We start from the raw sequence: 25,526 nt of genomic DNA, 5'->3' as shown, positions 1-25,526 counted from the left end.
AGAAATGCAAGTTCCTCTTGGAGGATTTTATCTTTGATGAGTATGAAGTGTCCCTCCTGATAACTTTGGGTTGGAAGTCGATTTTATTCGATATCAGAATGGCTACTCCAGCTTGTTTCTTCTGACCATTTGCTTGGAAAATTGTTTTCCAGCCTTTCACTCTGAGGTAGTGTCTGTCTTATTCCCTGAGATGTGTTTCCTGTAAGCAGCAGAATGTTGGGTCCTGTTTGTGTAGCTAGTCTGTTAATCTATGTCTTTTTTTGGGGAATTGAGTTCATTGATATTAAGAGATATTAAGGAAAAGTAATTGTTGCTTCCTTTTATTTTTCTTGTTAAGAGTTGGCATTCTGTTCTTGTGGCAGTCTTCTTTTTGGTTTGTTGAGGAATTACTTTCTTGTTTTTTCTAGGGCGTGATTTCCGTCCTTGTATTTTTTTTTTCTGTTATTATTCTTTGAAGGGCTGGATTCGTGGAAAGATAATGTGTGAATTTGGTTTTGTCTTGGAATAATTTGGTTTCTCCATTTATGGTAATTGAGATGTGGCCGGGTATAGTAGCCTGGGCTGGCATTTGTGTTCCCTTAGTGTCTGTATAGCATCTGTCCAGGATCTTCTGGCTTTCATAGTCTCTGGTGAAAAATCTGGTGTAATTCTGATAGGCCTGCCTTTATATGTTACTTGACCTTTCTCCCTTACTGCTTTTAATATTCTATCTTTATTTAGTGCATTTGTTGTTCTGATTATTATGTGTCGGGAGGAATTTCTTTTCTGGTCCAGTCTATTTGGTGTTCTGTAGGCTTCTTGTATGATCATGGGCTTCTCTTTCTTTAGGTTTGGGAAGTTTTCATCTATTATTTTGTTGAAGATATTTGCTGGCCCTTTAAGTTGAAAATCTTTGTTCTCATCCACTCCTATTATCCGTAGGTTTGGTCTTCTCATTGTGTCCTGTATTTCTTGGATGTTTTGAGTTAGGATCCTTTTGCATTTTTTATTTTCTTTGATTGTTGTGCAGATGTTCTCTATGGAATCTTCTGCACCTGAGATTCTCTCTTCCATCTCTTGTATTCTGTTGCTGATGCTCGCATCTATGGTTCCAGATCTCTTTCCTAGGGTTTCTATCTCCAGCATTGCCTCACTTTGGGTTTTCTTTATTGTGTCTACTTCCCTTTTTAGGTCTAGTATGGGTTTTGTTCATTTCCATCACCTGTTTGGATGTGTTTTCCTGTTTTTCTTTAGTGTCTTCTACCTGTTTGGTTGTGTTTTCATGTTTTTCTTTTAGGAGTTGTAACTCTTTAGCAATGCTCTCCTATATTTCTTTAAGTGAGTTATTAAAGTCCTTCTTGATGTCCTCTACCATCATCATGAGATATGCTCTTAAATCTGGTTCTAGATTTTCGGTTGTGTTGGGGTGCCCAGGACTAGGTGGTGTAGGAGTGCTGCGTTCTGATGATGCTGAGTGGTCTTGATTTCTGTTAGTAGGATTCTTACCTTTGCCTTTCGCCATCTGGTAATCTCTGAAGCTAGCTGTTATAGTTGTCTCTGGATAGAGCTTGTTCTTCTGGTGATTCTGGTAGCCTCTATTAGCAGACCTGGGTGGCTAGCTCTCTCCTTCATTTCAGTGGTCAGAGTATTCTCTGCAGGTAAGCTCTCTTCTTGCAGGGAAGGTGCCCAGATATCTGGTGTTCGAACCTGCCTCCTGGCAGAAGTTGTGTTCCACTCACCAGAGGTCTTAGGATCCTGTGGGGAATCCTGTGTGGGTCCTTGCAGGTGTCTGGAGACTCTGCTGGCAAGGCACCCCGGTGCTCGAGTAGACCAGAAGGGACTTGTGCCCCAGCTCATGCCGGGTTATCTGCTTCCCTAGTTAATGCAGTCTCAGGTCCCGCATGATTGGATTGGAGCAGACGCTGTGTTCCTCTCACCAGAGGTCTTAGGATCCCGTGGGGAATCCTGTGTGGGTCCTTGGGGGTGTCCGGAGACTGTGCTGGCAAGGCACCCCAGTAGGAAGGGACTCTTGTGTGGCTGATCCATGAGCTCCTTCAGTAAGCAGTGTTGGGATAGGCAAGGCTGGGGACCATGGCTTTGCTGAGGACATTCCCTATAAAGCCTTTAGCTGTGGTAGGTTACTCAGCAGCTTACAGCCTCTGTCCATATCCTGTGCCCCTCCTGGGCACTCAAGGAGCTTAGTTACTCAAATCCTCCCAGCCAGACCTAAGCTGACCTTGGCTCAGGTAGGGTCCCTGAGGCTGAGATTCCTGACAGCAATTCTAGCACATAGGCACCTCAGGGTGAAGCCTCCCACAGGTCCTCCCAACAAAGGGATGCCCCTTTGGAAGCCAGGGTCCTGCCAATATGTCCTAAAGTGCCTCCCCCTAGGAACTCCTCCCAGAGCAGCCGCCTCCTTCCTAGGTGGTACTCTGAGTCTGGCTCCATTTCCTTCTAAGCTCATATGTCTGCCCTCCTGTCTGAAATAAAATTAAAAAAAGAAAAAGGGAAGTGGCTCCTTCCCAGACTGGAAAAATATATTAATAAGCATCATTACAATTCATAAAATCACATGCAATCAATAGGCCAATTATTGTAGTCTATAATATTTTTCAAGTTTTAATTACTTCTTAATTTTTGAGATTATACTATAATTGCATAATTTTCCTCTTTCTTCTTCCTCTAAATCCTGCCATAAACCATTCTTTCACATTTTTCATATTAAAGGGACATTTTAAAATTATTTTTTGTTATATATCTGTCCTGTCTCTGTCTGTCTGTCTGTCTGTCTGTCTGTCTGTCTGTCTGTCTCTCTCTCTCTCTCTCTCTCTCTCTCACACACACACACACACACACATCTACCAGTCACCTATCTATATTCTTAAATACAACCTGCTCAGTCTGTTGGTTGTTTTTAGGCTTTTATCCCTGACCATTTGGTATTAGATAATCTTTTGGTAGTGCTTTTCCCTGGGGAAGACTCTACCAGCTAAGCATTCCTTAGTTGACTGTAGTTCTTTGTATACTGTTGAGGCCTTTTATGATGTTTGTTCATGAGAATCTTATAAAATGTCAATAGAATTTCTGCTAATATCTTATGTTTAGATATGTTTTACATTAATAATTTCAGATTTCATGTTTTCAAAACCAATCTAACATTAGTTCCTAATCTTTCAGACTCCTGATCTTGTGAAAAGATAAATTAGGTTCCTCAGTTCTAACTTCTAATGACAAGAACAGAAAAAGTGGCAGTTGGGTGAGTAGGTGCTCGCCACCTTGAAGATGTCTCAGTGGGACAAATGGTTCTGTCTTCAGGGTGTCTTATTGGCCCAGCATTGGATTTTGGACTGTCGTTTGGGGTGACCCTGCTTATTCATAATGATCTGCATTCCTTGTTCATGTCTCTCAGCTTCTGATGAAATTTGCAGATTTGACTTGATGGCCACTTGGTGGTATCAATTCCCCTTGAAGCCAAAGGAAGCCATATCCTTTCTCTATTGTATAAAATCCAATTTCTCTTCTTGCTAAGGACCAGAATGTGAAGTGCACTGTTGTTAGAAAAGTTTGATATTATTGAGATTTCAAAGTGACCCTATGATTTTGTATTCTTTGCAGTAGAGCATAATACAGTATTTTTGTCTTACTGTTATTTTATGTTTGTTTTGGTTTATTTGAGAGAGAGAGAAGAGGAGTCAGGAGAATATAAAGTTTGGATGTGTAGGAGGTAGAAAGGATCTAGAAGTTGGGAGAGGGGAAATGCACAGAATGTATTGAATAGATTGTATAAAGTTATTTTTAAAAAGTGGGGTGAAGGTTGGCCAGGGTAGTTATGAAATCCCTTGGGATGTGCTTGAGATTCTCTATGAATGGGTTTGCCAACTACACCTGAGACAAAGCAAGTGTCCTTTTGAGCACATGCTTTACTGAGCAACTTTGCATGTTGTGTGAGTAGCCAGTGGCTCCAGATGCTCAAAGTATATGTGAAGGCAGTTTTTCAGTGTCTTAAGAAGCAGCCTCTAGACCAGCTCTCAGAGATGAAGTCAGCTGTTCTCCTCATATGGGTGCTGCTATTCTGGGTCCCAGGTGAGAGGGTTCAGAGAAGTGTTAGAAACATCTGCGGAAGACATGGCTGTATTCAGTGTCTCTGGGATCTTGATCATTGGAATTACAGCATTTGTAATTTGTTATTTCCTTTCCCAGGTTCCCTTTTATTTTCTAATACCTCAGAGTGATATTTGTGACACTTGTAACTTGAGTCACATGTCTCACTCTGAGATGGTTTCAGTCTATATGCAACAGTAGTTTTTGTGTCTTTATCATTGCAGGTTCCACTTGGAACAATGTGCTGATCCAGTCTCCAGCTTCCTTGGCTGTGACTTTGGGACAAAAAGTCACCATCTCCTGCAGGGCCAGTGACAGTGTCAATAAATTTGTCATAAATCTTATGCCCTGGTATCAACAGAAACCAGGAAAGCTTCTGATCTATAATGAATTCTGTTGAGCACCTGGGATTCCTGCCAGAATCAGTGGTGATGAGGCTGAATTAAAACGTCACCCTCACCATTCATCCTGTGGGAGCTGATGATGTTGCAACCTATTACTGTCATCAAGGGCTAATGTTTCCTCCCACAGCCCTTTATGTCTAAGCAAAAACCTCCCAGGGCTGGTACACACTGTGGCTCCATGACTCAGATATCTTTCTCCTGAGACATCTCAACTAGGGTTCTGTTGAAGGCTTGTTTGAAAAAATAAATGGTCATGAGGGCATTTATTTCCCCTGTACATTGCATCTTATAATTAATTTCCTTAGTTAAACTGATGTCTTTGTTACTATTTCTTTATATATATATATATATATATATATATATATATAGCTTGACTCAGTAGACATTAACTGCCAATATATCATTTGACAGGAATTTTGACTGGCTTGATCTCGTGCAGATAACCACATGTACTATGAGTTAATAGATGGAATACCCATGCTATGTTCAGAGATCAACATTTCTCAGCTCTCTTCACTGCTGAACACTCTTTGAATTAGTTTTGTTTCCTTTTCCAAGAAGATCCTTGATAGTTGGATGATGAGCGGTTGATGTAGATGATCCATCCTGAGTTGAGGATTACGAGCCTTATTTATCCTGGAAACTTTGAGCAGTTATGAGTGTCTGAATTAACTACTGCCCACTAAAAAAGAAGCTTTTGAACAAAGTTGGACAAGAATTTTATGTTCTCCCCTAGAGCCCACAGTTTCTGAATTGATGGGATTTTGAACATATGGGCATACAATTTCTTCTGTGGCTCAGACTGCATACCCAGTTTGAACCTAGATGTTTACTACCATAACCATCCTGTCACTAGTACAACTGTTGTCAAGTCTTGATGCCAGGTCAGTGTTGTGTCAAGAGGGTTCAGTGCTGAATATGATACTGATGTCTTTTTCCAACCAAGAAGCTGCATTGTTTCTGTATTCTTAGACCGTTTGTGCTATTTTCATACTTACAGTTAGAATATTTGTACAGAATACCACAGTTTGTCCCCTAGCTGTCACTAAAATACAAAACTACTTTAGATTTCCATTTTACTCCAATCAGAATAGCTGACTGCCATGCACACAGGACTTCAAAGTTCAGAGAACATTGCAGACACAATTGGAAAGACAGGATGTCAAGGACACCTTCTCTTTTCAGATATTTCATTGGGCCCTCTTCAACTTGTAATTATCTGGTCTGCTGAGACCCTGCAACTCACTGGATCCTCAACCCCTGAAGGAGAAATGCTTTCTTCTTCATCCACAGCTCATTATCTTTTCTAGTCATGATGACACTTAGATTAAATCCTCTTTGTAGATTCAATTTCTATTTCTAATTTAATCATAACACATCCTTTTTTTCTCAATGTTAGTAAAGTTTGGATGCTTCAGTCTTTCTTAGAAGGGGAACAAAATACTCACAGAAGGAAATGCAGAGACAAGTGTGGAGCAGAGACTGTAGGAAAGGTGATCCAGAGATTGTCCTACCTAGGGATCCATCCCATATGCAGACACGACACCAAGACACTATTGCAGATGCTAAGAAGTGCTTGCTGACAGAATCCTGATATAGCTGACTCCTGAGAGGCTCTACCAGAGACTGACAAATACAGAGGTGGATGCTCACAGCCAACCATTGGACTGAGCAAGGGTTCCCCAATGGAGGAGTTAGGGAAAGGATCAAAGGAGCTAAAGGGGTTTGCAACTCCATAGGAAGAACAACAATATCAACTAACCAGACTCCCCAGAGCTCCCAGGGACTAAAACATCAACCAAAGAATACACATGCAGGGACCCATGGCTCCAGCAGCATATGTAGCTGAGGATGGCCTTGTCTGGCATCAATGGGAGGAGAGGCCCTTGGTCATGTGAGGGCTGGATGCTCCAGTATAGCCAAATGCCAGGATGGGTGTGGGTGGGTGGAAGTGGGTGGGTTGGTGGGGGAGCACCCTCATAAAAGCAGGGTGAGGTGGACTGGGATAGGGGGTTTGTAGAGGGAAAACCAGGAAGAGCCAAACTTTGAAATGTAAATAAATAAAATGTCCAATATAAGAAAAAAAGAACCATAAAAAAAGAAAATTAACGAATGCAGAAATATAACAAATATTGTGATCAAAATTCTTTTATGCTCTCTTGGGCATACTATGATATTTGAGTGCAACAGAATATGTTCCTCATGCAATGTCACCATTAAGCACAACCTGTAAGGAGGCCCTGGTATAAATCCTACCAGGATCCTGTGGTATCTGTGGAAAGTATGCAACCTTTTGGCCAGAAGATGCTCCATGGTGAGCACTTTCTACAGCAGCAAGCAATGGACAGCTGTCTCCTCATGGCTGGCTGGACTGATGTGTTGGGCAGTCAAATGCCAGACATGAATCTCATGCTTTAGTTCTGCAGAGAAATAAGTGTAAGGTACTGAGGGTACTGAGTTGCTCCCACCCTCAGCCCTCAGCAAATGCCTTTCTGTCTATCACACACCAGCACACATCAACAATATACATCCACATTCTACACAGACTCTTCACAGCATCAGCTATGATGATGAAATCAGATGATGGAGCTAAACTCTGAAAGTCATTATGAAAGCAAGAAAGGCAATTTTATCTCTTCCTGAAGAAAAAAATCTTTTCTCAAGTGATATCTTTTAAAACTCATTTACTGCTTTATTCCTACAATAATGATATGTATTGATTTATTATTATTATTATTATTATTATTATTATTATTATTATTATTATTATTATTTTCTTGCAATGTATTAAGTCTAGGACTCAATAACCCTAGAACATTCTCATTGGCCCTGCTTTCATCCAAAATCTAAACATCACTACTGTGGTTTTAATATCGTTTGTTATGGCTTCTCAGATTTTTGGCTATAACCAAGTGTGTCTGGCTTATCCTTTCCAAACTATGTGCTCTGTTATGATGCATCAGAGTTCCTGGGACCATGCTCCTGGATATTCTATCTCCTAGTCAGTAAGGTATCATAAATAAACATCTCACTTTTAGCTTGCAACAAAAAATTATTGAAATGCAAAAAAATCATTGTTATTCTTGAGTTATTTATTTGTTTTATGTATATGAGTATACTGTGGCTATTTTTAGCCACACCAGAGTGGACATTGGATCCCATTACAGATGTCTTTGAGCTTACATATGGTTGCTGAGAATTGAACTTGGTACCTCTGGAAGAGCAGTCAGTACTCTTAACTGCTGAGCCATCTCTCCAGCCATATATTGTTTTTATGAGATACAAAAATTAGTTTGGGGCTGGAGAGATGTCTCAGTGGTTGTGAGGACATGGATTCAGAGTCTAGCATCTGTATGGCAAATGACAACCTCTCTTAAGTCTTGTTCCAGCAGATCAAAAGACTTTTTTTCTGGAGCCTAAGGGCAACAGGCACTTGTGTGGGACCATAGACTTAGATGCAAACCAAAAATACTCTAAAATATAAGTAAATAAATAAAGGCATTTCTTTTTTTAAAGTTTAATTCAGAAAGATCACAGTGCTCCTGCAACTCATTTTATTTACAGCAGAGCAATGACCATGCACTCCCCACATGGAACCTCTGAATAACAGAACTTGATTATTTTACAGGGCCAGCCACAAAATCATTTGGGATACATTGGCAATGCCCTAGGGAATTCTTTGCTAAACCTGTCACAGGGCGACATAAGAGCAGGTGTCCCTGTGAACTGCAACCCAGCTTTTCTGAGCTGATTTGCATATTGAGACATTAACCACAGTGCAGAGTCCTCAGACTCTCTTTAAAGGCAGCATGCCCCTGCCCAAGAAGCAGCCTCTAGTCCAGCTCTCAGAGTTGGGCACAGCTGCTTTCTTGCTGTTGGTAGTGCTTTGAATTTCAGGTGAGAGGGTCCCATGTTCAGAGCAACCTCTGTGGACATCACTGTTGTCCATGTCTTTGTGTTCTGATCATTGAAATTATGGCATTTAAGTGGTGTCAAGTTGCTCTTTTATTTTATGGCTTCCCAGAGTGTAGCTCATAATTGATGTTACAGATTCCACATATATGATGATTTTACACTGGGGCAGGGTGCTTTCAGTATATGTGTGACAGAAAGGTGTGCTTATTATTTCAAGTTCCAATAGGGATATTGTGCTGACCCAGTCTCCAGTTTTTTGCCTGTGTCTCTAGGGAAGAGAGCCACCATCTCCTGCAGGGCCAGCTAGAGTGTCACTATATTTACTTTTAACCATATAAATTGGTATCAAAACAAACCAGGACAGCCACCCAAACTCCTTATCTATGGTGCATCCAACGTAGCCTCTGAGGTCTTTGACAGGTTCAGGGGCAATGAGTTGGGACAGACCTAACCTTCACCATCCATCCTGTGGAGGCTGATGATGCTTCATCCTATCACTGTCAGCACAGTGTAGAGTTTCCTCCCACAGTGCTCTAGGGCCAAACAAAAATCTGTCTCCCAGCTCACTGAGCCTGAGTCTCTGAGCCGTGTCTTTTCCCAGGCAACTCTCTCATGTGATTTTATAAGTCTTGTCCCTAAAAAGGCTGATGTTGTGAAACAGTGATTTATTAAAATTATATGTGTGTTTGTCTCATCATGTATGCTTTGTATTTTTCAATTACTTTCTTTATGAAAGTCCTCCTTGTGATTTTGCAAACACAAGTGGATATTCTCACTGTAATGTTACATTTCCACTTTCATTTGCTTGAGGTTTCCATAATTCCTTTTTACCAGATCACACAGGGAAGCCTCCTGAAGCTGCTTTATTGCTTAGCTTCTGATCTCATCTCTGTGTCCATTATGAATGTTCAACCATGGTCTTAGACTCCATTAGCTCTTCTTTTCTCCTCACCAAATGCTCACATCTTTCTCTACAGTATTTTCCACAATGTGGCCAGTTTTTACTCTTGCCTTCTTTCACTCTGTGCTGTCTTCTCTTGTGGAAGAAGTACAGAGTCCCACCCTATATCCCAAGCTGATCTGGGAATCACTATCGAGTTCCCAGTGATCCTGAATGTGCTGCTTACCTGCCCCTTCCTCTTACTGCATGAGTACATAACACCATAACCAGTTCCTCTTCATTTTCTATTTTTTCATATGCATGAAATCTAGAGGCCAAAGACCATACAGCAATGATCACGTGAGGCTTATTTCTTAGACACCCTGCACTTCTTCTTGAGCCTTTTTTGGGCAACTGTATGTTCTCCATATGGAGTGGGAAAGCTCAACAGAATGATCCCGAGCAATTTTTCCCAGATACACATCTCTGAGTTTTCCAAGCTTACAGTCCTGGCTCAGAATATTGAAACTGTATTGCATTAGTTTCTTTTTGTTGCACAATAAGTTAATACAAATTTAGTGACTTACAATTACAACACCTTTAATATGGGTGGAGTTTGTCTGGGTTCTCTCCTTAGAGTCTTACTGGCTAGGCTACATACAGTGAAGGTTGTATTCTCCTCTAGGTATGCAAAAATCTCCTTCTAAGGCCAGTGAGGATGTCCCACAACTTCACTTTTTAAAAATTTTGAAATTATGGTTTTACTAAGTTTCCCAAGATGACTGACTTTGCAACTGTCCTGACTCAACCACTCATGTGCCAGGATTAAAAGCCTCATATACCCTATTCAATTGTTTTTACAGTTACTGATGGGAAGTGCAGTAAGAAAATCATGAATGGTATTGTATTGCCTGGTTCTGTGTGTCAACTTGACACAGACTGGAGTTATCACAGAGAAAGGAGCTTCACGTGAGGAAATGTCTCCATGAGATCCAGATTTATGGCATTTTCTCAGTTACTGATCAAGCAGGGAGGGCCGATTGTGGGTGGTGCCATCCCTGGGCTGATAGTATTGGGCTCTATAATAAAGGGACTTGAGCAAGGCAGAGGAAGCAAGCCAGTAAGTAACATCCCTCCATGACCTCTGCATCAGCTCCTGCTTCCTGACCTGCCTGAGTTCCAGTCCTGAGTTCATTTGGTGATGAACAGCAATGTGGAAAGTGTAAGCTGAATAAACCCTTTCCTCCCCAACTTGCTTCTTTGTCATGATGCTTGTGCAGGAATAGAAACCCTGACTAAGGAAGGTATGAATATTTCAAGAATACTACTTATCAGTCTGGCCCAGGAGAATTTGGCTGAACTTTATCCTCAAACACAACAAAAGAAAAATTGTATTCAAATGCATAATGAGGCTTTGTTGAAAGAAATCCATATAGTGAGTCATAGAACAAAATCTGACACATATATGTGATTTCTATTTTATTATGGCTGAATAATATTCCTTTCACATATTTACCATTTTTATTACCCATTCCTCTGTTGAAAGCCAGTTGATAGGTTTATTAAAATTCTTATTTTTGTGAATAGGGTAGCAATAAATATGGGTGTGGGTATATATGTATTTATGAGGACTTAGATTTGCTCAGGAATGTACCTAGTACAGGCATAACTGAATCACATGATAGTGGCATGATTTCTTCAGGACATTCCATATAGTAGCCCTGAGTTTCTGTATCAAGTTGCAATTCTTCAAAAGTACATACTGTTTGCTCGTTCTGTATAGACATCCCATCAATTCTACTCATTTACATAATTTAATATTTATTAACTATTTAAGTGAAGTGATTTCATGTTTTTAAAATATTATTGGATAGTTTATTTATTTCATTTCAAATGCCATCCACTTCCCCATTTCCCCTCTAGAAATCCCCTATTCCATTCCTCCTCCCCCTGCTTCTATGAGGGTGTTCCCTCCTCCTCACCCTGGCATTCCCGTAAACTGGGGCATCAAGCCTTCATGGACCAAGGGCCTCTCCTCCCATTGATGCCAGACAAGGCTATCCTCTGCTACATATGTGGCTGGAGTCATGGGTCCTTCCATGTGTACTCTTTGGGTTGGTGGTTCAGTCCCTGGGAGCTCTGGGGTTTCTGGTTGGTTGATATTGTTGTTCTTAGTATGGGGCTGCAAACCTCTTCAGCTCCTGGAGTCCTTGAGTCCTTTATCTAACTCCTCCACAGGGATCCCTGTGCTCAGTCCAATGGTTGGCTGTGAGAGTCTGCCTCTGTACTTGTCAGGCTCTGGCAGAGCCTCTCAGGAGACAGCTATAACACGCTCCTGTCAGCAAGCACTTCTTGGCATCCACAATAGTGTCTGGATGTGGTGTCTGTATATATGATGGATCCACAGGTGGGGCCATCTTTGGATGGCTTTTCCTTTAGTCTCTGCTCCACACTTTGAGTATTTTCTTTACACAGGAGCAATTATGGTTTAAAAATTCGGAGATGAGTGGTTGGCCCTATCTACCAACTGGGGGTCTTGCCTACCCTCTGGATATGGTCTCTACAGGTTTTCACTCCTCTTTGTTGGGCATTTTAGCTAATCTCATCCCTTTTGGGTCCTGGGAGCCTCTTGTTTTCCTGGCATCTGGGAGTTGCTTGTGGCTACATTCAGTTTTCCATCCAACATGGCTAAACACCTCGGTTCAAATTCCTGACCTTCTGTATATCACCCCCATTTCCTCCCATACCAGATCCTACCCCTCTATTTTGCCCTCCTTGCCCCTCCTCTCTTCCTTGCAATTCCTTCTCACCCTCTATGTCTCCTGAGTATTTTGTTGCCCCTTCTAAGAAGAACTGAAGCATCCACACTTTGATCTTCCTTCTTCTTGAACTTCATGTGGTCTCTGAGTTGTATCTTGGGTATTCTGAGCTTTTGGGCTAATATCCACTTATCAGTGAGTGCATACCATGTGTGTTCTTTTGTGACTGGGTACCTCACTCACAATGACATTTTCTTTTTTTTTTTTCTTTCTTTTTTTAAAACTTTTTCCAATTTTTTATTAGGTATTTTCTTCATTTAGATTTCAAATGCTGGGGAGGCGACCTCAGCCTCAGCAGCAGCGGTCGCCATCTGGGTTCCGGGACTCCGCGGGACCTAGGAAATTAGTCTGAACAGGTTAGAGGGTGCACCAGAGAACCGGACAGCTTCTGGGACGGGCGGAAGCACAGAGCCGCTGAGGCAGCAGCCTGGGCGGGCCGCAGATAACCGGCCACCATCCGGACCAGAGGACAGGTGTCCGCCTGGCTTGGGAGGCGACCTCAGCCTCAGCAGCAGTGGTCGCCATCTTGGTTCCGGGACTCAGCAGAATTTAGGAAATTAGTCTGAACAGATTAGAGGGTGCGCCAGAGAACCGGACAGCTTCTGGGACGGGCAGAAGCACAGAGCCGCTGAGGCAGCAGCCTGGGCGGGCCACAGATAACCGGCCACCATCCGGACCAGAGGACAGGTGTCCGCCTGGCTTGGGAGGCGACCTCAGCCTCAGCAGCAGTGGTCGCCATCTGGGTTCCGGGACTCCGCTGGACCTAGGAAATTAGTCTGAACAGGTTAGAGGGTGCACCAGAGAACCGGACAGCTTCTGGGACGGGCGGAAGCACAGAGCCGCTGAGGCAGCAGCCTGGGCGGGCCGCAGATAACCGGCCACCATCCGGACCAGAGGACAGGTGTCCGCCTGGCTCGGGAGACGGCCTCGGCCTCAGGAGCAGCGGTCACCATCTTGGTTCCAGGACTCCCTGGAACTTAGGATTTTAGTCTGCACAGGTGAGAGTCTGCACCACAGAAGCTGACAGCTTCTGGGAACTGCCAAAGCAACACAGCTTCTGAGAGAGGCCCTGTTTTGGGCCTTCTTCTTCGACCAGGAGGAGGTCCAAAAACAAGATATCTGCGCACCTTCCCTGTAAGAGTGCTTGCCAGCAGAGAGTGCTCTGAGCACTGAAACTCAGAGGAGAGAATCTGTCTCCCAGGTCTGCTGAGAGACGGTAACAGAATCACCAGAAGAACAATCTCTAAACAGAGTCAACTATAACTACTAACTCCAGAGATTACCAGATGGCGAAAGGTAAACGTAGGAATCCTACTAACAGGAACCAAGACCACTCACCATCATCAGAACCCAGTACTCCCACTTCGCCCAGTCCAGGGCACCCCAACACACCCGAAAACCTAGACCTAGATTTAAAAGCATATCTCATGATGATGGTAGAGGACATCAAGAAGGACTTTAATAAATCACTTAAAGAAATACAGGAGAACACTGCTAAAGAGTTACAAGTCCTTAAAGAAAAACAGGAAAACACAATCAAACAGGTAGAAGTCCTTACAGAAAAAGAGGAAAAAACATACAAACAGGTGATGGAAATGAATAAAACCATACTAGACCTAAAAAGGGAAGTAGAAACAATAAAGAAAACTCAAAGTGAGGCAACACTGGAGATAGAAACCCTAGGAAAGAAATCTGGAACCATAGATTTGAGCATCAGCAACAGAATACAAGAGATGGAAGAGAGAATCTCAGGTGCAGAAGATTCCATAGAGAACATCGGCACAACAATCAAAGAAAATGGAAAATGCAAAAAGATCCTAACTCAAAATATCCAGGAAATCCAGGACACAATGAGAAGACCAAACCTACGGATAATAGGAGTGGATGAGAATGAAGATTTTCAACTCAAAGGACCAGCAAACATCTTCAACAAAATTATTGAACTAAACTTCCCAAATATAAAGAAAGAGATACCTATGAACATACAAGAAGCCTACAGAACTCCAAATAGACTGGACCAGAAAAGAAATTCCTCCCGACACATAATAATCAGAACAACAAATGCACTAAATAAAGATAGAATACTAAAAGCGGTAAGGGAAAAAGGTCAAGTAACATACAAAGGCAAGCCTATCAGAACTACACCAGATTTTTCACCAGAGACTATGAAAGCCAGAAGAGCCTGGACAGATGTTATACAGACACTAAAAGAACACAAATTCCAGCCCAGGCTACTATACCCAGCCAAACTCTCAATTACCATAGATGGAGAAACCAAAGTATTCCACGACAAAACCAAATTCTCACATTATCTCTCCACGAATCCAGCCCTTCAAAGGGTAATAACAGAAAAAAACCAATACAAGAACGGGAACAATGCCCTAGAAAAAACAAGAAGGTAATCCCTCAACAAACCTAAAAGAAGACAGCCACAAGAACAGAATGCCAACTTTAACAACAAAAATAACAGGAAGCAACAATTACTTTTCCTTAATATCTCTTAACATCAATGGTCTCAACTCCCCAATAAAAAGACATAGACTAACAAACTGGCTACACAAACAAGACCCAACATTTTGCTGTTTACAGGAGACACATCTCAGAGAAAAAGATAGACACTACCTCAGAATAAAAGGCTGGAAAACAATTTTCCAAGCAAATGGTATGAAGAAACAAGCTGGAGTAGCCATCCTAATATCTGATAAGATTGACTTCCAACCCAAAGTCATCAAAAAAGACAAGGAGGGGCACTTTGTTCTCATCAAAGGTAAAATCCTCCAAGAGGAACTCTCAATTCTGAATATCTATGCGCCAAATACAAGGGCAGCCACATTCATTAAAGAAACTTTAGTAAAGCTCAAAGCACACATTGCACCTCACACAATAATAGTGGGAGACTTCAACACACCACTTTCACCAATGGACAGATCATGGAAACAGAAACTAAACAGGGACACACTGAAACTAACAGAAGTGATGAAACAAATGGATCTGACAGATATCTACAGAACATTTTATCCTAAAACAAAAGGATATACCTTCTTCTCAGCACCTCATGGTACCTTCTCCAAAATTGACCACATAATAGGTCACAAAACAGGCCTCAACAGATTCAAAAATATTGAAATTGTCCCATGTATCCTATCAGATCACCATGCACTAAGGCTGATCTTCAATAACAAAAAAAATAACAGAAAGCCAACACTCACGTGGAAACTGAACAACACTCTTCTCAATGATACCTTGGTCAAGGAAGGAATAAAGAAAGAAATTAAAGACTTTTTAGAGTTTAATGAAAATGAAGCCACAACGTACCCAAACCTTTGGGACACAATGAAAGCATTTCTAAGAGGGAAACTCATAGCTCTGAGTGCCTCCATAAAGAAACGGGAGAGAGCACATACTAGCAGCTTGACAACACATCTAAAAGCTCTAGAAAAAAAGGAAGCAAATTCACCCAAGAGGAGTAGACGGCAGGAAATAATCAAACTCAGGGGTGAAATCAACCAAGGGGAAACAAGAAGAACTATTCAAAGAATTAACCAAACGAGGAGTTGGTTCTTTGAGAAAATCAACAAGATAGATAAACCCTTAGCTAGACTCACTAGAGGGCACAGAGACAAAATCCTAATTAACAAAATCAGAACTGAAAAGGGAGACATAACAACAGATCCTGAAGAAATCCAAAACACCATCAGATCCTTCTACAAAAGGCTATACTCAACAAAACTGGAAAACCTGGACGAAATGGACAAATTTCTGGACAGATACCAGGTACCAAAGTTGAATCAGGATCAAGTTGACCTTCTAAACAGTCCCATATCCCCTAAAGAAATAGAAGCAGTTATAAATAGTCTCCCAGCCAAAAAAAGCCCAGGACCAGACGGGTTTAGTGCAGAGTTCTATCAGACCTTCAAAGAAGATCTAATTCCAGTTCTGCACAAACTTTTTCACAAGATAGAAGTAGAAAGTACTCTACCCAACTCATTTTATGAAGCCACTATTACTCTGATACCTAAACCACAGAAAGATCCAACAAAGATAGAGAACTTCAGACCAATTTCTCTTATGAATATCGATGCAAAAATCCTCAATAAAATTCTCGCTAACCGAATCCAAGATCACATTAAAGCAATCATCCATCCTGACCAAGTAGGTTTTATTCCAGGAATGCAGGGATGGTTTAATATACGAAAATCCATCAATGTAATCCACTATATAAACAAACTCAAAGACAAAAACCACATGATCATCTCGTTGGATGCAGAAAAAGCATTTGACAAGATCCAACACCCATTCATGATAAAAGTTCTGGAAAGATCAGGAATTCAAGGCCCATACCTAAACATGATAAAAGCAATCTACAGCAAACCAGTAGCCAACATCAAAGTAAATGGAGAGAAGCTGGAAGCAATCCCACTAAAATCAGGGACTTGACAAGGCTGCCCACTTTCTCCCTACCTTTTCAACATAGTACTTGAAGTATTAGCCAGAGCAATTCGACAACAAAAGGAGATCAAGGGGATACAAATTGTAAAGGAGGAAGTCAAAATATCACTTTTTGCAGATGATATGATAGTATATATAAGTGACCCTAAAAATTCCACCAGAGAACTCCTAAACCTGATAAACAGCTTCGGTGAAGTAGCTGGATATAAAATTAACTCAAACAAGTCAATGGCCTTTCTCTACACAAAGAATAAACAGGCTGAGAAAGAAATTAGGGAAACAACACCCTTCTCAATAGTCACAAATAATATAAAATATCTCGGCGTGACTCTAACTAAGGAAGTGAAAGATCTGTATGATAAAAACTTCAAGTCTCTGAAGAAAGAAATTAAAGAAGATCTCAGAAGATGGAAAGATCTCCCATGCTCATGGATTGGCAGGATCAATATTGTAAAAATGGCTATCTTGCCAAAAGCAATCTACAGATTCAATGCAATCCCCATCAAAATTCCAACTCAATTCTTCAATGAATTAGAAGGAGCAATTTGCAAATTCATCTGGAATAACAAAAAACCTAGGATAGCAAAAACTCTTCTCAAGGATAAAAGAACCTCTGGTGGAATCACCATGCCGGACCTAAAGCTTTACTACAGAGCAATTGTGGTAAAAACTGCATGGTACTGGTATAGAGACAGACAAGTAGACCAATGGAATAGAATTGAAGACCCAGAAATGAACCCACACACCTATGGTCACTTGATCTTCGACAAGGGAGCTAAAACCATCCAGTGGAAGAAAGACAGCATTTTCAACAAATGGTGCTGGCACAACTGGTTGTTATCATGTAGAAGAATGCGAATCGATCCATACTTATCTCCTTGTACTAAGGTCAAATCTAAATGGATCAAAGAACTTCACATAAAACCAGAGACACTGAAACTTATAGAGGAGAAAGTGGGGAAAAGCCTTGAAGATATGGGCACAGGGGAAAAATTCCTGAACAGAACAGCAATGGCTTGTGCTGTAAGATCGAGAATTGACAAATGGGACCTAATGAAACTCCAAAGTTTCTGCAAGGCAAAAGACACCGTCAATAAGACAAAGAGACCACCAACAGATTGGGAAAGGATCTTTACCTATCCTAAATCAGATAGGGGACTAATATCCAACATATATAAAGAACTCAAGAAGGTGGACTTCAGAAAATCAAACAACCCCATTAAAAAATGGGGCTCAGAACTGAACAAAGAATTCTCACCTGAGGAATACCGAATGGCAGAGAAGCACCTGAAAAAATGTTCAACATCCTTAATCATCAGGGAAATGCAAATCAAAACAACCCTAAGATTCCACCTCACACCAGTCAGAATGTCTAAGATCAAAAATTCAGGTGACAGCAGATGCTGGCGAGGATGTGGAGAAAGAGGAACACTCCTCCATTGTTGGTGGGATTGCAGGCTTGTACAACCACTCTGGAAATCCGTCTGGCGGTTCCTCAGAAAATTGGACATAGTACTACCGGAGGATCCAGCAATACCTCTCCTGGGCATATATCCAGAAGATGCCCCAACTGGTAAGAAGGACACATGCTCCACTATGTTCATAGCAGCCTTATTTATAATAGCCAGAAGCTGGAAAGAACCCAGATGCCCCTCAACAGAGGAATGGATACAGAAAATGTGGTACATCTACACAATGGAGTACTACTCAGCTATTAAAAAGAATGAATTTATGAAATTCTAGCCAAATGGATGGACCTGGAGGGCATCATCCTGAGTGAGGTAACACATTCACAAAGGAACTCACACAATATGTACTCACTGATAAGTGGATATTAGCCCAAAACCTAGGATACCCAAGATATAAGATACAATTTCCTAAACACATGAAACTCAAGAAAAATGAAGACTGAAGTGTGGACACTATGCCCCTCCTTAGAAGTGGGAACAAAACACCCTTGGAAGGAGTTACAGAGACAAAGTTTGGAGCTGAGATTAAAGGGTGGACCATGTAGAGACTGCCTTATCCAGGGATCCACCCCATAATCAGCATCCAAACGCTGACACCATTGCATACACTAGCAAGATTTTATCGAAAGGACCCAGATGTAGCTGTCTCTTGTGAGACTATGCCGGGGCCTAGCAAACACAGAAGTGGATGCCCACAGTCAGCTAATGGATGGATCACAGGGCTCCCAATGGAGGAGCTAGAGAAAGTACCCAAGGAGCTAAAGGGATCTGCAACCCTATAGGTGGATCAACATTATGAACTAACCAGTACCCCGGAGCTCTTGACTCTAGCTGCATATGTATCAAAAGATGGCCTAGTCGGCCATCACTGGAAAGAGAGGCCCATTGGACACACAAACTTTATATGCCCCAGAACAGGGGAACGCCAGGGCCAAAAAGGGGGAGTGGGCGGGTAGGGGAGTGGGGGTGGGTGGGTATGGGGGACTTTTGGTATAGCATTGGAAATGTAAATGAGCTAAATACCTAATAAAAAATGGAAAGAAAAAAAAAAAAGAAATAAACAACAAAAAAAAAAAAAAAAAGATTTCAAATGCTATCCCGAAAGTCTCCTGTACCCTCCCCACACCCTGCTCCCCTACCTACCCACTCCCACTTCTTGGCCCTGGTGTTCCACTGTACTGGGCATAAAAAGTTTGCAAGACCAAGGTGCCTCTCTTCCCAATGATGGCCGACTAGGAGACCTGAGTAACAACATTTGCCTAAGAATTTAATGAATTCAATATTTTTAATAGCTGAGTAGTACTCCAGCATGTAAATGTACCACATTTTTTCTGTATCCATTCCACTGTTGAGGGACATCTGGGTTCTTTCCAGCTCCTGGATATTATAAATAAGGATGCTATGAATATAGTGGAGCATGTGTCCTTATTACATGTTGGAGCATCTGAGTATATGCCAGGAGAGGTATTGCTGGATCTTCCAGTAGTACTATGTCCAATTTTCTGAGTAACTGCCAGACAGATTTCCAGAGTTGTATCAGTTTGCAATCCCACCAGCAATGGAGGAGTGTTCCTTTTCCTCCACATCCTTGCCAGCATCTGCTGTCACCTGAGTTTTTGATTTTAACCATTCTGACTGGTATCTCAGGGTTGTTTTGATTTGCATTTCCCTGATATCTAAGGATGTTGAATATTTATTTACAGGCTTCTTCACCATTTGATATTCCTTAGCTGAGAAATCATTTTTTTAGCCCTGTTCCCCATTTGTTAATAAGGTTATCTGGTTCTCTGTAGTCTAACTTCTTGAGTCCTTTGTATATATTGGATATTAACTCTGTATTGGATGTAGGACTGGTTAACATCTTTTTCCAATCTGTGGATTGCCTTTTTGTCTTATTGACAGTGTCCTTTGCCTTACATAAGCTTTGCAATTTTATGAGACACCATTTATCAGTTCTTGATCTTAGAGCATAAGCTATTGGTGTTCTGTTCAGGAACTCTTCCCCTGTGCCCATGTGCTTGAGGCTCTTCCCCTCCCTCTTTCTTTCTTTCTTTCTTTCTTTCTTTCTTTCTTTCTTTCTTTCTTTCTTTCTTTCTTTCTTTCTTTCCTTCCTTCCTTCCTTCCTTCCTTCCTTCCTTCCTTCCTTCCTTCCTTCCTTCTTTCTTTCTTTCTTTCTTTCTTTCTTTCTTTCTTTCTTTCTTTCTTTCTTTCTTTCTTCCTTTCTCTCTTCCTTCCTTCCTTCCTTCCTTCCTTCCTTTCTTTCTTTCTTTCTTTCTTTCTTTCTTTCTTTCTTTCTTTCTTTCTTTCTTTCTTTCTTTCTATTTTGTGTTGAATAAACTGTTTAATGTTAAAAGTGTGTCTCAATTTTCTCATCTCCAAAATGGAGATGATAACACTGCTTCACTCAAAGCACTATGTGATTGAAAATAAGATTAGGATGCTTAGGCAATTGGAAAAATTACACTCAGTGATTTATTTTTTTTAATTAGGTATTTTCCTCATTTACATTTTCAATGCTATCCCAAAAGTCCCCCATACAAACTCCCCCAATCCCACTACCAACCCACTCCCCATTTTTGGCCCTGGCGTTCCCCTGTACTGGGGCATATAAAGTTTGCAAGTCCAATGGGCCTCTCTTTGCAGTGATGGCCGAATAGGCCATCTTTTGATACATATGCAGCTAGAGACAAGAGTTCCGGGGTACTGGTTAGTTCATATTGTTGTTCCACCTATAGGGTTGCAGTTCCCTTTAGCTCCTTGGGTAATTTCTCTAGCTTCTCCTTTGGGGGCTGTGTGAACCATCCAATAGCTGACTGTGATCATCTACTTCTGTGTTTGCCAGGCCCCGGCATAGTCTCACAAGAGAGAGCTATATCTGGGTCCTTTCAGCAAAATCTTGCAAGTGTATGCAATGGTGTCAGCATTTGGAAGCTGATTATGGGATGGATCCCTGCATATGGCAAACACTAGATGGTCTATCCTTTCATCACAGCTCCAAATTTTGTCTCTGTAAAGACTTCCATGGGTGTTTTGTTCCCATTTCTAGGAAGGGGAAAAGTGTCCACACTTTTGTCTTCATTCTTGAATTTCATGCATTTAGCAAATTGTATCTTATATCTTGGGTATCCTAAGTTTCTGGGCTAATATCCACTTATCAGTGAGTACATATTGTGTGAGTTCCTTTGTGATTGTGTTACATCACTCAGGATGATGCCCTCCAGGTCCATCCATTTGCCTAGGAATTTCATAAATTCATTTTTTTAATAGCTGAGTAGTACTCCATTGTGTAAATGTACGACATTTTCTGTATCCATTCCTCTGTTGAGGGGCACCTGTGTTCTTTCCAGCTTCTGGCAATTATAAATAAAGCTGCTATGAACATAGTGGAGTATGTGTCCTTCTTTCCGGTTGGGACATCTTCTGGATATATACCCAGGAGAGGTATTGCGGGATCCTCTGTTATTACTATGTCCAATTTTCTGAGGAACCACCAGACTGATTTCCATGGTCAACTTGATCCTGATTCAACTTTGGTACCTGGTATCTGTCCAGAAATTTGTCCATTTCGTCCAGGTTTTCCAGTTTTGTTGAGTATAGCCTTTTGTAGAAGGATCTGATGGTGACTTGGATTTCTTCAGGATCTGTTGTTTTGTCTCCCTTTTCATTTCTGATTTTGTTAATTAGGATTTTGTCCCTGTGCCCTTTAGTGAGTCTAGCTAAGGGTTTATCTATCTTGTTGATTTTCTCAAAGAACCAACTCCTCGTTTGGTTAATTCTTTGAATAGTTCTTCTTGTTTCCCCTTGGTTGATTTCACCCCTGAGTTTGATTATTTCCTGCCGTCTACTCCTCTTGGGTGAATTTGCTTCCTTTTTTTCTAGAGCTTTTAGATGTGTTGTCAAGCTGCTAGTATGTGCTCTCTCCCGTTTCTTCTTGGAGGCACTCAGAGCTATGAGTTTCCCTCTTAGAAATGCTTTCATTGTGTCCCATAGGTTTGGGTATGTTGTGGCTTCATTTTCATTAAACTCTAAAAAGTCTTTAATTTCTTTCTTTATTCCTTCCTTGACCAAGGTATCATTGAGAAGAGTGTTATTCAGTTTCCACGTGAATGTTGGCTTTCCATTATTTATGTTGTTATTGAAGATCAGTCTTAGGCCATGGTGGTCTGATAGGATACATGGGACAATTTCAATATTTTTGTATCTATTGAGGCCTGTTTTGTGACCAATTATATGGTCAATTTTGGAGAAGGTCCTGTGAGGTGCTGAGAAGAAGGTATATCCTTTTGTTTTAGGATAAAATGTTCTGTAGATATCTGTCAGGTCCATTTGTTTCATAACTTCTGTTAGTTTCACTGTGTCCCTGTTTAGTTTCTGTTTCCACGATCTGTCCTTTGAAGAAAGTGGTGTGTTGAAGTCTCCCACTATTATTGTGTGAGGTGCAATGTATGCTTTGAGCTTTACTAAAGTGTCTCTAATGAATGTGGCTGCCCTTGCATTTGGTGCGTAGATATTCAGAATTGAGAGTTCCTCTTGGAGGATTTTACCTTTGATGAGTATGAAGTGTCACTCCTTGTCTTTTTTGATAACTTTGGGTTGGAAGTCGATTTTATCCGATATTAAAATGGCAATTCCAGCTTGTTTCTTCAGTCCATTTGCTTGGAAAATTGTTTTCCAGCCTTTCACTCTGAGGTAGTGTCTGTCTTTTTCCCTGAGATGGGTTTCCTGTAAGCAGCAGAATGTTGGGTCCTGTTTGTGTAGCCAGTCTGTTAGTCTATGTCTTTTTATTGGGGAATTGAGTCCATTGATATTAAGAGATATTAAGGAAAAGTAATTGTTGCTTCCTTTTATTTTTGTTGGTAGAGTTGGTATTCTGTTCTTGTGGCTGTCTTCTTTTTGGTTTGTTGAATGATTACTTTCTTGGTTGTTCTAGGGCGTGATTTCCGTCCTTGTATTGCTTCTTTTCTGTTATTATCCTTTGAAGGGCTGGAATCATGGAAAGATATTGTGTGAATTTGTTTTTGTCGTGGAATACTTTGGTTTATCCATCTATGGTAATTGAGAGTTTGGCCGGGTATAGTAGCCTGGGCTGGCATTTGTGTTCTCTTAGTGTCTGTATAACATCTGTCCAGGCTCTTCTGGCTTTCATAGTCTCTGGTGAAAAGTCTGGTGTAATTCTGATAGGCCTTCCTTTATATGTTACTTGACCTTTCTCCCTTACTGCTTTTAATATTCTATCTTTATTTAGTGCATTTGTTGTTCTGATTATTATGTGTCGGGAGGAATTTCTTTTCTGGTCCAGTCTATTTGGAGTTCTGTAGGCTTCTTGTATGATCATGGGCATCTCTTTTTTTATGTTTGGGAAGTTTTCTTCTATTATTTTGTTGAAGATATTAGCTGGCCCTTTAAGTTGAAAATCTTCATTGTCATCAATTCCTATTATCCGTAGGTTTGGTCTTCTCATTGTGTCCTGGATTACCTGGATGTTTTGAGTTAGGATCCTTTTGCATTTTGTATTTTCTTTGACTGTTGTGTCGATGTTCTCTATGGAATCTTCTGCACCTGAGATTCTCTCTTCCATTTCTTGTATTCTGTTGCTGATGCTCGCATCTATGGTTCCAGATCTCTTTCCTAGGGTTTCTATCTCCAGCGTTGCCTCGCTTTGGGTTTTCTTTATTGTGTCTACTTCCCCTTTTAGTTCTAGTATGGTTTTGTTCATTTCCATCACCTGTTTGGATGTGTTTTCCTGTTTTTCTTTAATGATTTCTACCTGTTTGGCTGTGTTTTCCTGCTTTTCTTTAAGGGCCTGTAACTCTTTAGCAGTGCTCTCCTGTAATTCTTTAAGTGACTTATGAAAGTCCTTCTTGATGTCCTCTATCATCATCATGAGAAATGTTTTTAAATCTGGGTCTAGATTTTCGGTTGTGTTGGGGTGCCCAGGACTAGGTGAGGTGGGAGTGCTGCGTTCTGATGATGGTGAGTGGTCTTGATTTTTGTTAGTAGGATTCTTACGTTTGCCTTTCGCCATCTGGTAATCTCTGAAGCTAGCTGTTTTAGTTGTCACTGTTAAGAGCTTGTTCTTCAGGTGACTCTGTTAGCCTCTATAAGCAGACCTGGAGGGTAGCACTCTCCTTAGTTTCAGTGGGCAGAGTATTCTCTGCAGGCAAGCTCTCTTCTTGCAGGGCAGGTACCCAGATATCTGGTGTTCGAACCAGACTCCTGGCAGAAGTTGTGTTCCACTCACTAGAGGTCTTAGGATCTCCTGTGGAATCCTGTGTGGGCCCTTGCGGGTGTCAGGCGACTCCGCTGGCAAGGTAGCCTGCGGCTCGAGTGGAGCGGAAGGGGTTTGTGCCCCAGATCAAGCCCGGGTAGCCTGCTTCCCTATGTACAACAGTCTCAGGTTCCGCACGATTGGATTGGGGCAGGCACTATGTTCCACTCACCAGAGGTCTTAGGATCCCGTGGGGAGTCCCGTGTGGGCCCTTGCGGGTGTTGGGCAAGACTCTGCTGGCAAGGTAGCCCGGGGCTCGAGTGGAGCGGAAAGGACTTGTGCCCCAGATCAGGCCCGGGTAGCCTGCTTCCCTATGTACCGCAGTCTCAGGTTCCGGGTGATTGGATTGGGGCAGGCGCTGTGTTCCACTCACCAGAGGTCTTAGGATCCCGTGCGGAGTCCCATGTGGGCCCTTGCGGGTGTTGGGCAAGACTCTGCTGGCAAGGTATCCCGGGTCTTGAGTCGAGCAGAAGGGGGACTTGTGCCCCAGATCAGGCCCGGGTAGCCTGCTTCCCTATGTACCGCAGTCTCAGGTTCCGGGTGATTGGATTGGGGCAGGCGCTGTGTTCCACTCACCAGAGGTCTTAGGATCCCGTGCGGAGTCCCATGTGGGCCCTTGCGGGTGTTGGGCAAGACTCTGCTGGCAAGGTATCCCGGGTCTTGAGTCGAGCAGAAGGGACTTGTGCCCCAGATCAGGCCCGGGTAGCCTGCTTCCCTATGTACCGCAGTCTCAGGTTCCGCGAGATTGGATTGGGGCAGGCGCTGTGTTCCACTCACCAGAGGTCTTAGGATCCCGTGGGGAGTTCCGTGTGGGCCCTTGCGGGTGTTGGGCAAGACTCTGCTGGCAAGGTAGCCCGGGGCTCGAGACACACATTTTCTCCTTAGTTTCAAAAGACAGAAGTTCAGTTCCCTTTCTCAAAAAATTTTGTAGCTATGATGACAGAAATTTATCTGTTCCTCTGCCCCCAGTTCTGTACTCTATACCCACCCTCTATGTCTCTATGAATTGTTTTGAGGCCTGCTCTTTGTAACATAGCTGTAGCCATGTTGTATTTAATCTCCAGTTTGCTCATAAGGTGAAATAAAGTTCAAGTTTCCAGACTCTACTTCCCAGAAGTAATTATCCACAGCTGACACTGAAGAAATTTATTGATAAGTCAAAAAGTTATGGTTGAACCAATCATGCTTTGTTATCTCAATGTTCTGAAATTCCCATGTTTACCAATGATCCATTACCACTAT

At 41.8% G+C, this 25,526-nt stretch overlaps 1 pseudogene and 1 further gene; one reads left to right on the top strand and one right to left on the bottom strand.

Moving 5' to 3' along the window:
• The window catches only part of Igk (immunoglobulin kappa chain complex), a 3,171,119-nt gene that overhangs the window by 224,468 nt on the left and 2,921,125 nt on the right, over positions 1-25,526 (bottom strand).
• Positions 3,945-4,625, top strand: Igkv3-12-1 (immunoglobulin kappa chain variable 3-12-1; annotated as a pseudogene). The gene is given in 1 exon segment: positions 3,945-4,625. A coding segment is annotated over 1 exon segment (681 nt).

The sequence above is a fragment of the Mus musculus genome, chromosome 6, assembly GCF_000001635.26.
Source record: "Mus musculus strain C57BL/6J chromosome 6, GRCm38.p6 C57BL/6J".
In the NCBI taxonomy this organism is placed as follows: Eukaryota; Metazoa; Chordata; class Mammalia; order Rodentia; family Muridae; genus Mus; species Mus musculus.
This window is presented reverse-complemented; position numbering and strand designations above follow the sequence as displayed.